The sequence below is a fragment of the Lottia gigantea genome (genome assembly GCF_000327385.1).
Source record: "Lottia gigantea unplaced genomic scaffold LOTGIsca_8, whole genome shotgun sequence".
Lineage (NCBI taxonomy): Eukaryota > Metazoa > Mollusca > Gastropoda > Lottiidae > Lottia > Lottia gigantea.
Genome location: NW_008710662.1, coordinates 608,449 through 622,208, shown reverse-complemented (window position 1 = coordinate 622,208; position 13,760 = coordinate 608,449). Strand labels below are relative to the sequence as shown.

Here is a 13,760-nt window from a genome sequence, read left to right as displayed (position 1 = left end):
TCAAAGAATTATTACCAGAGTGATTTTCTACTAATTAATAATTGTGTAATAGTATGCTCATAGAAACCGAAAATAAACAGTCTGACCAATTGGAAACAGAAGCATTACCATTTAGTATGAATTGATGAAACTGTCTTCTGTTTCTTTCTCGTCTGTATCAGAACAATGCACCGTAGTGGTGCCGAACAATATCACAGTCTCCCTCGAAGGCTATGAAACCAACGAAAAATTTTAACCAAAATTGTCGAACAATATAGCATGATACAAGATTCTGTTATCTATTAGTTTTTTGGGTAGAGCTCTTTATTTTCTTAAAATCGATTCATAATAAAGATATACAAGTACCAAGAACCCATGTAAATAAGTTGGAGTACAAAAGCCTTAACAAATTCGGATAGCCAAGTCTTTAACGTACAGCATTTTTGCAAGTCATTCTTTCTGGTACAACAATATTTAGTAATTCATTCTTTCTGATACAGTGGTATTTAGTAACTCATTCTTTCTGATATAACAATATTTAGTATTTCATTCTTTCTGATTCAACAGTATTTAAGTAATTTATTTAATTCTAATACAACAGTATATAGAATAATAATCATACAACAGTATGATGCTGAAATCTGACACGACAATGATTTATAAAATTGGCCCAAAATAATTTAGATGCGAACTAATACTGTGATAAGCAGTGTAAGGTCAGAAAACCTGATTTGACATTAAAATTCTTCTTTAATTTAAAGGTCACAGATTATGTTTTAACTCTCTGTTGCTGAACAATGTTAAAGATTATAAACCGTTGTTTTTTAGATTTGGATAACACGAATGATTCGAAACTCGATGTCTGTTTTGGATTACGTGTAATTATTAGAAATAATGTGGAATATTGTTGCACACATCAATGAAAACCTTTTTGTTATCTGCATTAATATCATGGCATCTCTGGAGAACCGAGCTAAAAATTTTTTTAAAGATTTAGATTTTTTCGTACTATTTCAAAATAAATCTCAAGGTATAAAATGTAAATGATTGTAACCCATGGGCGGACATATCAGTTAAGGGTGAAAGATTTAACAATATTATGCTAATAGCTGAAGAAAGATTTATCAGTGTCACTTTGGTTTCCTTGTTACATATCAGAACCATGTTCAATTGTTAAAAAAAACACAAATACAAATACAATATGTGAAAATAGTACGTAGAACAAAAAGTTAAGCAAGTCACTTTGATTGTCAATTTCCATATACATGAATCTAACCATGTAAATCCCTTCTTGCATTGGTTCTCTTCATGTATATTTTAATCATTAGATGTAAAGATATGAATGACCACCTTGCGATTGTTGGGTACATACTAATACTTGATAAACGATATTATTAATAGTAGATTTATTCATGAGTACAGATGGGTCGTGAATAATGTTTTATAGAAAATAATTGAAATAATATAACTGGTTTTGTTGAAGGGAAATTAGAAAATTGGTATAATTTAGATCAATTCGTAAAATAATTTATCTAAGTCATGTAATACAATGAAATGGAGTTTTATGTCTTAGGTCTACTATTCTTAATGTGGCTATTGAGAGCAGGAAAAATACACGCAGTGTGCAATTGAGACAAATTCCAGATTCCAGTGGATCTTTAAGATGCCCTGGGCTCTTTTATCCATGTTGGTCATATCAATCAAAATTAAATGTATAATGACCGTGTTACTTGGAAAATGTTAAAAACACATTATATAAAAGTTTATGCAATGAGTAAGCTACAAAGATACAAATGGATGAATGAATAATTGGAGTTTTACATCCCAAAGATACAGATCAGAATGTCACTTTGTGGATCGGTGTACATTAGCGTCATCTGCGCAACACTACCCAGGTGCTCATAAAGAGCAGCAACGAAATACGACTTAGTATATACAGGTTAATTGTTAAACGAATGCAGTACAACAACGCAATTAATACATTCTGATCTAATATAAAGGATTTATTTGTAATTAATAACTATTAATCATTATAACTATGAATGTTGTAACATGCTTAGACAGATCAAACAATGGTTTGCATTTTTTTTTCTGATATCGCATTAAGGTCGGCATTTAATCATTATGCTGTCATCCTTTTTATCACGTTAGCTCATCATACCTTTAACAAGTGTCTGGTATCCAATCCTAGTTTCACTTTCCCTTTCTGGGGACAAGATTTTGGGACACTCTACATAATATGGTGCATTTACTAAGAATACTCTACTGAAGTTTTCGGAATTAGGTCCTTAAAATTAAATATACGGAGTCGACCCAATCAATCAAAGAAAGACGATTATACCATTTATTGCCTCACCCAACAGTATTTCTTGCAAATTCTCGGGTTGTCAAAGGCTTTTATTCTGACTTAGATTCCTAAAATAAAAATTTGTCATAGCATACTCAAAAAATGAAAACCTTCATGATATACTTGTTCTCGGTAGACTTGATCCAATTAATCGCATTTCATCATTGATATGTTGTCATATATTACTATTGATTAATCATTATCATTTATTTCAGAGCAGTTTTGGATCATTGGAAATCATTCAATTCAAAAGTCATTCTCACATTAATGGGTATTTAGTAATTTCATTTTAGTTTGGTTAAAAATCATTGATTTATAGTTTCGGTGAAAGAGTTTAAGAATAAGTCTCAGATGATCTCTTTTGGTTTAAAGAAATATAATATCATTTAACATATACGACATTGGTGAGTACTGCTTTAGCTCTTTGTAAGTGCCTTTTGTTGAATAATAACTTGTTGCCTTTCAACCACATTTACTTCAATTGTCATCATTTTGTAATTCATTTCTGGGAAAACGTCAATATATACCTCTATCAAATCAGTATTCAATTCAGTGAAACAATTCCATAACTTATAACAGCTAACCATCATGTATATAGCTAATTAATGTTAAAAGTACAGCTAAACTACATTGTCAAGAGTTAAAAAAAAGCAGGATCGTTTACAAAAACTGATCAGATCAGTGAAAACTTAAATCATTCAGTTTTGTAAATACTACAGGGCATTACTTGAGGAACAATCGAGCAAGTTCGGGGTACAAAAGTCTATAAAGTCAACTGAACAAAAAAAGCTTTAACAGAAAATCTAATGGGGCTTAATCAGTTTAATCTATACTATTTGCACTATTAAGATACAGAAAAACGCCTCCGCTGGTGAAGAAATTAAAAAAAAATGTTTTCAAGTCAATAACATGTTCGTTTAAATGGCTAAATAATTCATGCTAGCTTATTGTCTTTTTATTCTCTAAAACAACTTAACAGCAATGAAGTTTAACGGCGTACTTTTATAAGCACCTAACTGGAAAACCACCCAGAGTACATTGAAGAAGATTTGGCAAACAGTGACATTAGGGTACGACATAACACTCGGGGCTTCGGTTTATTGTAGCACAAGGAAGACTACGCCTCTTCCATTTCAGCCCAGTTTATTAGACTTCTGACAGAAGGAAAGACGTATCCCAAAAGTGTCATCTGCATGGATGGACAACCCAACGTTAGCGAGCAAACGTGTCTCTAATCTGATCTCAGTACAACAGCACAAACATGGAAGTTTATTCATTTCTGAACAAAAGATGATTTGCAATAATAAAAAATTTCCATTGTTGAAATAAGGCTCAAACATTAATTGTGGGCGATATGGAAAAAGATGATTTATTTTAGTCGGTAATGAAAAGATAATCAAGTGTAAACGTTCAATGAATACTTACATATGAAATCATAGGAATATTAAACGATGCAGCAATACGACCTTCGTGTATACACGTTTCCTGAGGTCCAATGTATACACTTATATTTTTATCTAACAATAATACTGTTTGTCTAATACTTTCACTTTCTTTCCCAAATGTTTCGGCAATAATAAAATCTAGGTAATGATTCGGTAGAATTGTTTCATCCGAATTTATTTCAGCAATGGCATAAGTTAGAGCTCCGGATATCTTCTGGCCCGGACGATCGTACAATTCAGTCGTATCCTCTAACCATTGTTCGGAACCGGTGATATATCCTATTCGAATCAACTCATTAGCAGAACACTTATCAACAAAAAACACTAACACTGAAATTATTAATAAAATATTATATTTAACACTAACACTATTTGTATGGACACTGATTCCAGGTGAACACCTGTCAAACTGAAATAACCCCATACTCAAACTGAAAACTTTCCTGAGGGAGAAAAACTTTGAACATTGATAACACCGCTTGTTATATACTTCTAGTTAACTATATACGAGTCTACTATATTGCTATACACAGTCATCTGTGGCAAGCATTGATCTATAAGATCAAGCCTTCCTCGATATTGTATCCAATACGACTTCTAGTCATCGCTCTAACATTGATACTATTGTGCCTTTCTTTTCCCACGTGGCCGCTATAATGTGATTGCTTATTGTATATTAGGATGTTGTCGATGAATGAAGATGTGTTAATTATTTGAACCAAAACGTCCGATAGAAAATGAAGCACAAATGTCGAGGGACGTTTTAAAATGGCATTAAGAATCTCGGTAACACTGGTAAACACAAGTTACATACCTTTTTCATGATTACAAGGATTTAAGTTTTTCAGGACTGTATGTATAGCAATATTGCGATTTCCCAATCTGATTAAACTGATTCATTTTCGTTATGTGTTTTTTCTCGATGTGATCGAACACACAGATTTGTATTGTAGTCATATTGTCTATTACAACTGCATTTTCAGAAAAACCTTTAACTTGGTTAAAAATGGAACATGAGCAACAGCTTGCAACTGCGTTTTTTCAGTCGCGAATGTGCTCAGATAGATTTAATTCAGTAATCAGATTTCCCCTGATGTCATCTATAGCTACAAGTCGTTGAAAATTTAGTTGGTTTCCCGTTCTGCCGGTCGCAAGAACGATGAAAGCTGGTCATCAAATCAACAGCCATCTGACGGAAACCTGAATAGTGGACTCATACACAATTATCCCAATAATATTCTGAATATACAATACATTAGATCAAAATTTGAATTCTTAAATTAAATTATCCCAATAATATTATGAATAAAATATGATACAATAAATTAAAATTTGAATTTCAATTCAATCGCCTTTTGTATGGCACTATATTATATTATTTATATTTTTACGCAAAGAAGATTCTATTTGAGACATTGCAAAATGATACATAATGTGATTTGCTTGTGATGCTTATAGATAGAGGTGCGCCTGGAGCATCGTTTTCAATTTCGCTTTAATTTTACAAAAAAAATTTAGTTTGCATTTTCATTGCATTGGTCAATATTTTAATTAACAATTTTGAAAACGGGTTGACAAATTATTGAAACTTCAACTGTGACATTAAGTGGAGTCAGAAGAAGGAAAACATAACTTTTATAGGCCTGTGCGCAGCGCAAGAGATAATTTTTAAATGCATTCCATCTGTTGTTGGTAATTACCATATACAACTGATGTATTGAGAACTGTATAAATATAAATTTTTTATTGTGCAATTGTATTTATTCAACTAAATGTATACAACAGAGTCGTTATCCTGAGTCGTAAATGATAAAATAAATTCGCAGTCATTGTTCGTTCCATATTGTGTCCATGCCCATATCACCATATTTAGTTTTGGTTTTGCTCATTGTCTTTTCAACACTTCCGAAATTATTAAAAATTTTCCAATCAACACGCTTGCATATATATAGCCATTTTACGTACTGTTTTGTAAATAATGAGCATAAGTGCGAAAATAGTGAACACTTTCAGAATTATTACAAATTTCTACCGTAAAATAAAGTTCAGATTCAGATCCAGCTAATAAGTACTCGTGTTTTGTTTTGTAAATAATGAGTACATGTACGAAAATAATTCCAAATGGGTACTGAAAACCCTTTGTTTATGAAAAGGTCTGTTCTGTTTGTTACACTAATACAATTTATAATACAATTGGATTTTAGTTAATAAAAATTATCATGTTGATCAGGTAAAAAAAATAACTTAGATATGAACAGGTTAAAACAATATATAATATGTATTTCAGCGAATAAGATTATTGCAAATCAAAAGTAAAGCGATTCACAGAAAAATAGGATAGTATCATGGCAAAAAATGTGTAATGTCGCTTCCCTGGCGAAATTGGCTTGTACTCTCACCCAACAGCGATATTATTTGGTAATCATAAAGGAAAAAAACTTTTGACAATATTTGCATCAAAATTCCACAGAACAGGACTTTAAGATGATAATTGAAAACAATCTAGATCTGCACTTAAATTAGATTAAAAGAAACTACCCTAGATGAATTTAAAACCGCTTTACTACTTATAGACGTATTATGTTGTTTTTCTCAAAGCATGAACCATTTAAGGTCGAGTTTCAAGTGTGGTATAGTCTGTTCTTACCAAATGATAACTGACATTAATACCTCTAATGAGGAAGTAGAGATTTTATAAACTGGCTCTCTTATTAAAACCACTTGATGGGATTAAGTAGCTTTATATCGATATATTACTGCAGGCTATTGGACAAGGGGGTTTTCACGACATGAAACTCGCTATAAATTCTTCATGGGTTAGGTTCAGAATCAGCAACTTATAACTTTTGAAACAATGGTTTTAATTGATCAAAATAAATCCACAATCTAATATCTTCATAGAATCCAATTAAATTCGATTTCCGCACCAACAATAATGTTTCCAATGCGCCCATGTGAAATGATACATTATGAGGTATATTTAATCTATTAGAATTGAACCTAAGCCTATTAGCAAAGCACAAAGAAGTGTAAATTGTATGATGGGTACACAGATGGGTGTCTTTTTTTAATCCAGACACTAGCCAAATACATTGGACACTCAACCAGACGAATCCTTACAAACACGCTAGCTGTCTATAGAGATAATGATAACACATTCTTATAAGGCTTGGGCGTAAAGGCCTGAGTTGTAGTAAATGATATCAAAGATAACATAGGCGTACCTATGAGGTTATAGGATGTTGGCCAAAACAATCTAAGAAAAAAACACAAAGTTTCCCAATAATAATGTAGGCCCTTGTATAACAACGAAATGCGTAACCAAGACCAAGGGAAACTCCTGATACCAGAAAATCAAAGCATCTATAAGCCAAATTTATATCTAAGACTTTATCCTCTAATGAGTCATTTACATTTTTATTCATTTAATTAGTGGTATCACACGATAATACAAGTCTCAGGTGTTGTGGAAGACATTATAGCCACAAAAACAAACTAACTCGGCGATTGTTACACTTTAGGTTATTTCCTTCTGTTTGTGATATGTTTTGCATCTAATCGATAGCTTACAGACTACATAAAATAGACTATAATATATTTGCCTAGCTGTTGTGTAAATAGGCATGATTACATCTTCTTGTCTGTGAACATCATTTCACATCATTATGGCCATTTTAGTTCAGGGGTGGGGTCGGCAGTCTGCCTATAGCGTCTAGTTGCACTGGGTGTACAACGTGGTGGAGAACAAAAGTCTGACAGATTGTCCTTCGAAGACTATCAGCGATGGAAAGCTGAAATTTGCACTCAAGATACACACCGTTTGCAACAAAAAATATACCTCTAGCGTCAAAATTTGCGAAGTTATGGTCATTTTAGTGACGGGGTGGGGGTCGGCAGTCGCCCTATAGAATCTCGTGGCACTGGTTGGGGTTAAGACAAAATCTTTGACAGGCTGCCACTCGAAGACTATCAGAGATGTAAAGTTGAAATTTGGACTTTGAAAAAATGTCGAACTTCTGTTTTCTACTGAAATAGATGGAGGAAATGATCAGCTTTCATTACAAACAAAAATTGTACCTCTCCGGTCAAAATTGGCCGAGTAATGACCATTTTAGTTCAAGGGTGGTGTCGGCGGTCTGCCTATAGCGTCTTTCTGCACTGTATTTTCAATGGGGTGAAGACCAAAACTTTGACAGGCTCTCGTTCGAGGTACGTACAAAATTCTGCCTGTTATAGCACTTTGAAGTTCAGATTTTTTCCTGAACCAAAATATAAGCAAATTTCCCTCTTGAAAATTAGGAAATTAAACGAGACTTACCTTGGTAAAGTTGAAGTGTGATTCCAATTATTGGAGTACAGAGGAATCACTGTAGAGATTAGGTGAATAGGACTGAGCAGCCGTACAAGTTCATACTTTAAATAAAAATTTTCCGAAGTTTTGTAACAAATATAATATATATATATATTAAGATAACTTATTGAGAACTGGAATGCCGGGAAGGGAGGGAGGCAACTAATCTCTACAGTGATTCCTCTTTACTCCAATAATTGGAATCACACTTCAACTTTACCAAGGTAAGTCTCGTTTAATTTCCTAATTATTTCTCGTAAAGTCTCACTTACGAGATTATGTGAATCTTTAAAGCAAACAAAGGAAAATTTTAAACTTTTAATACAGAAAACATTTGATCAGTTACAACATGTTTGTCATAGTACTTCCTGAAAGTTCCGACATTTGTCCAACCGGCTTTAGACATTATGTCTTTAATAGGCACATTACACAGTTTCGCTCTAGAAACAGCGGCAGAGCGCACACTATGAGCTGTAAAAACACAGGTATCAACACCCGCACCCTTAAGCCACCTGGCAAAAGTATCCCGCGAAACACAATTTAATGTAACTTATGAACAGATGACCATCCATATTTTCCCGTAAATTCTCAGTTCGTTCCAAATATTGTTTCATAACAGTATATCCACAGAGTCTCCTATCTGGAGGATAAGAGTTCAAAACAAATTCAGGCGCATGAAAATTTGGCCTACTGACTTTTAACACGTCAGTAAACACGAACACAAATGAAGATTTCTTCTTCAACATATTACACAATTTCAAACAATGAAGAGATTGTACTCTTGCAGCACAAATTAAAGCGATCAGCATCACTAATTTCAGTGTTAAATTTTGTAACGAAAGTTCTGCAATAGGTGATAACGTCTGCAAATATTTTAAAACAGGAGCCACATCCCAAGTGCATGTATAACGCACTTGAGTAGGTCTAAGATTAAATACCCCTCTAAAAAATCTTATAACTAAAGGATGACGACTTACTGAAAATCCATCAAATATAAGTCCTAATGATGAGAGAGCCCCCTCTGGCTGTGTTGAGAGCACTGTAACCAAGGCCAGCAGAAAACAAAAGTGCCAAAAAATTTACGACAGATGAGCAAAGTGGATTATTCTGTTCTTGACGACAGTACTGAAACCATCTCTTATGGAAGACTTGATATTGTTCCGTGGTTCCTGACTTCCAAGATGCCATGATGATAGTTGTTGCTCTTTCAGAAAATACTCGTTTTCCGAGTTGACTCCGGATACATGACATGTCATAAGATTTAGACTCTCCCAAAGAGGGTGCGACTCTCCGCTTGATACCTGCACAAGATCTTTTTGAGCTGGAAGAACCACTGGAACATTATTATTATTATTATTAAGACACTTATAGAGCGCCATCTTTCACAATATGTGCTCAGAACATCTACTATCAACTCGAGTAACCTCGTGAACCATGGTTGGCTTGGCCATATTGGTGCTACAATTTTACACTTCGCCTTGTCTTGACGAATCTTCTGAACACAGCGGTTCAATAAACTGAAAGGAGGATTCAAATAACAATAAAAATCATGCCATGAAAAAGTAAAAGCATTTATATTAGATGCATCTGGATCTGGTTCCAGGAACAAAAAGTTTTAATCTGACAGTTAAGCCTTGTAGCAAATAAATCAATGTCCGGTAAACCCCATAAACTAGAAATCTTACAGAAAATATCTGAATTTAACATCCATTCAGTTTGGTCATCGAATTTCCTGGAAGCAATATCTGCTACATTAGATTTTCCAGGAATATGACTTGCAGAAAGCCAAACATTATTTTCAATGCACCACTGCCAGAGTTGTTTCGCAAGCATATCACAACATACAGAATTAATACCTCCCATATTGTTTATATCAGCAACAGCAGACGTATTATCTGATAGTATTTTCACATGTTTACCATGAAATTTATTGTCAATATTAAAAGATTTCAAACCATGAAATCCAGCAAGTAATTCAAGATAATTAATATGAAATTCTGATTCTAAAGAATTCTATCTACCACCTATTTTATAATCGTCACTCACAGCACCCCAACCTAACAGAGATGCATCAGTGGTAACAGTGAAATGAATGTACCCATGGGAGATAACTCTATATTGACTGTCTAAATTAATGAGCCACCATTGAATTTCAGATTTCATATCTTCTGAGATAACCATAGTTGCATCAAAATTGAAGCCTGAACATTTTAAGGCCCTATATTTATTTCTCTCTAATTCTCTATAATGCAATGGCACATATTGAACTGCTGAAAACGAAGCAACAAATGAGCCAATAACCTTAGCAACATCCCTAATCTTTGCCTTAGAATATTTAAAAATCTGACTACAGGCTAGTATAATACGGGATTTCTTCTCCTCTGTTAGAGTAACTGTCATTGTATGGGAATTAATAACATTTCCTAAGAAAACTATTTCTTTGGATGGTTTGAGGACAGATTTTTCATAATTAACTGTAAACCCTAGACTCTCCACAAATGCAATAGTCTCAGAAATATTATTCTGACACTCTTCAACTGTATCCCCTAGTAATAGAGAATCATCAATGTAGGCAGTGTTGATGAAACCAAGACGACGAAGAGTTGAGAACACAGGTTTTAATAACTTTGTGAACACTCGAGGCGCACTAGCTAACCCTTGAGCCATGCAAGTGTACATATACAATTTATCCTTCCACATAAATCTAAGGAACTTTCTATGTTCTTTGGCAATAGATATTGCATAATATGCATTGGAGAAATCAATACTGCCGAAAAAACAATCTTGAGTTACTGAATTAACTGCAGTTTCGAAATTATCCATTTCAAACAATAAATTTATTTAATTCTTTCAAGTTGAGAATCATACGAAATTTACCATTTGGTTTAGGTCTAACAAAAATTGTAGACACAAAGCCATCAAGCGAAAATTGGACTTCCTGTAACACATTCATATCCAGAAGATTTTTAACCTCATTAGTGATTACAGCTGAATGCTGCTCACTGAAAATAGGTTGATATGGCAAATTATATTGAGTAGGGATAAGCCCATCAACAAACTCTAAATGGCAATGTTTAACAATATCTAAAATTGTATAATCTAAAGTTAATTTCTCCCATGCATATCCATATAAACAGAGCCTGCCAGCTTGAAACTTACCGGCATTTATACTTGCCTCAGAAACTACTTCTGTTGAGATTGTTGGGAGAAGGGTCGACCTTGACCACTCTTCTGGAGTCCGAACCATATGAACCATAGAAACCTCCAGAGCTACGTCCTCGATAATGACCTCTAAAAAATCTTCCTCTAAATCCTCTACCACGGATAGACCTTCCTTGTCCTCCGCGACCTTGAAAAGCACCAATCTTGTTACTTATACGAGAGCAATCAGATATATCCTTGACAGTTTTGGAAACATCATCACCAAACAGACTGTCTGTGTATTTCAAATTTTGACTACATAGATGTAAATACTCGCCCCTCATATCGGGTTTCATCAAGTCTCTACGAATAAAACATAATTGTTTATTGGCATGTCCAAAAGGAGCTAGGGAATCCATTGCCTGTTCCGGAACATGATTCACATCCATAGATTGTCCACTACCAAGAGTGTCAGTAATTTTAGACAACGAAACTGCTCCTTTAATAATGGAAGTTTGAGCATTCTGTATTCGCTTGTCCATCGTACGTGTAGACTGGCTGAGAAAATCCCACACTAATTGATTAGTTTTAACCGTCATTAAAGTCTCACAGTTTTTAGGACGGGGGATAGATTTTATCAATTCGTTATACCTATCATCATCTACACCATCTCTGAACCAGTTATTTATCAAAGATGTCTTGATTTATTGGAACATCACATAAATCTTTCACTTTCAACTTTTTCCCCGCCTGGGCAAAAATATAGTCAGATAACTCCATATCAGATGATATTTTGGCTTTTTTCGCCGGTAAAACATCCAAATCATCATCACAATACTCTTCATCATTGTAGCCTAATAATTCATTTTCATCATAATCGTCATAATTGTCATTATTGTAAAGTTCATCAACTTTACTAGATAATTTATCGAAACGAGAGTTCTGAGCAGTTTGGTTTTCCTGAATAGCTTTCAGAATCGACATAACGTCACTATTACTAGGCTCGACTGACGACCCGTCTTTCGATTTTGATGATGAAGCAAAAATATTTGATTTAAACACACTCGTCGAGCTGTTATTATTGTTACCGGTACTACAACCAGGTAAAGAATTAGTGGTATTATCAATCTGTTTCGGAGAATCGGAATTCAAACCTTTCTTTCTTCCACCTTTAGTTGATGAACCAGTAACCGAGCTTCTAGACGGCCTTAGTTTTTCTTTCAATAGTTCCCGAGAAACTTGAATCTCAGCCATAGTTACGATGTAAACAAGTCAAGCACAGCGTGTGCAAAACTAAAATGGCGGATAAACTCCAATCCAAAACGTCCTGTGTAATAACAATCGTAACAACGATAAAGTAACTAACAACGTCAGCAACACATACACTGGTAAATTAATTTAAATTAATTTAAAGTTTATTGACCGCGTCAATAATTACCAGGAAAAATACTGAAAGTCAACAAGACCACGTCCTGTCATTTCGGCTAATAGCAGTACAGTGAACTTGTACGGCTGCGCAGTCCTATTCACATAATCTCGTAAGTGAGACTTTACGAGAAATAATTGGGGTGGAACTTCAAAGTCGATTTTCCCGAAAGATTTCAAAAAATCCGAATTTCTGTTTTCGACTGAAATAGATAGAAGACATGTTAAACTTCCGTTTGCAACAAAAATTATACCTCTGTGGTCAAAATTGGCGAAGTTATGGCTATTTTATTTTAGTGAGGGTGAGGGGGTGGGGGTCGGCGGTCCGCCTATAGGGTCTCATTGCACTGGTTTGGGTGAAGGCCAAAACTTTCAAACATTGTACCTCTCGGGTCAAAATTGGCCGAGTAATGGCCATTTTAGGTCAAGGGTGATGTCGGCGGTCTGCCTATAGCGTCTTTCTGCACTGTATTTTCAATGGGGTGAAGATCAAAACTTTGACAGGTTCTCGTTCGAAGGCTATCAGAGCTGGAAAGTTGAAATTTGCACTGAAGGTACACACCTATTGGAAGTTGTTATGTTGCAAATTTCAAGTCTCTATCGTGAAAACTCTGCCTGTTACAGCACTTTGAAGTTCAGATTTTTTCCCGAACCAAAATATAAGCAAATTTCCCTCTTGAAAATTCGGGTGGAACTTCTAAGTCGAATTTCGAATTATACCTCTGGGGTCAAAATTGGCGAAGTTATGGCCATTTTAGTGAGGGGGTGGGGGTCGGCGGTCCGCCTATAGGGTCTCATTGCACTGGTTTGGGTGAAGGCCAAAATTGTAACAGGCTGTCCTTCGAAAAATATCAGAGATGTAAAGTTGGAATTTGCACTGAAGGTGCACACCCATCTGAAGTTGTTATGTTCCAAATTTCAGCTTCCTATCTTGAAATCTCTGGCAGTTACAGCACTTTCAGTCTCAGACTTTTTTCCCAAACCAAAATATAAGCGATTTTCCTCTGAAAATCAAGGGTACAACTTCAAAGTCGATTTTCTCCAAAGTTGAAAAAATGTCGAACTTCTGTTT

At 34.6% G+C, this 13,760-nt stretch overlaps 2 protein-coding genes across 2 annotated transcripts in view; both read right to left on the bottom strand.

Annotated features, from left to right (window-relative positions):
- Positions 1 to 4,066, bottom strand: part of LOTGIDRAFT_91228 (hypothetical protein) — a gene marked incomplete at both ends in the record, with an annotated part of 77,637 nt that extends 73,571 nt beyond the window's left edge. The window contains one exon of the mRNA XM_009066833.1: positions 3,752 to 4,066. Coding sequence (XP_009065081.1) covers positions 3,752 to 4,066 — 315 coding nt within the window. The remainder of the gene's footprint in view (positions 1 to 3,751) is intronic.
- A 7,232-nt stretch (positions 4,067 to 11,298) lies between these two features.
- On the bottom strand, positions 11,299 to 12,517 carry LOTGIDRAFT_155256 (hypothetical protein; the record flags this gene model as incomplete). Its single annotated transcript, XM_009066832.1, has 2 exons — positions 11,299 to 11,961; positions 11,996 to 12,517. 2 exons carry the CDS (start codon positions 12,515 to 12,517, stop codon positions 11,299 to 11,301), a joined length of 1,185 nt encoding a protein of 394 aa, XP_009065080.1.
- Positions 12,518 to 13,760: the final 1,243 nt, after the last annotated feature.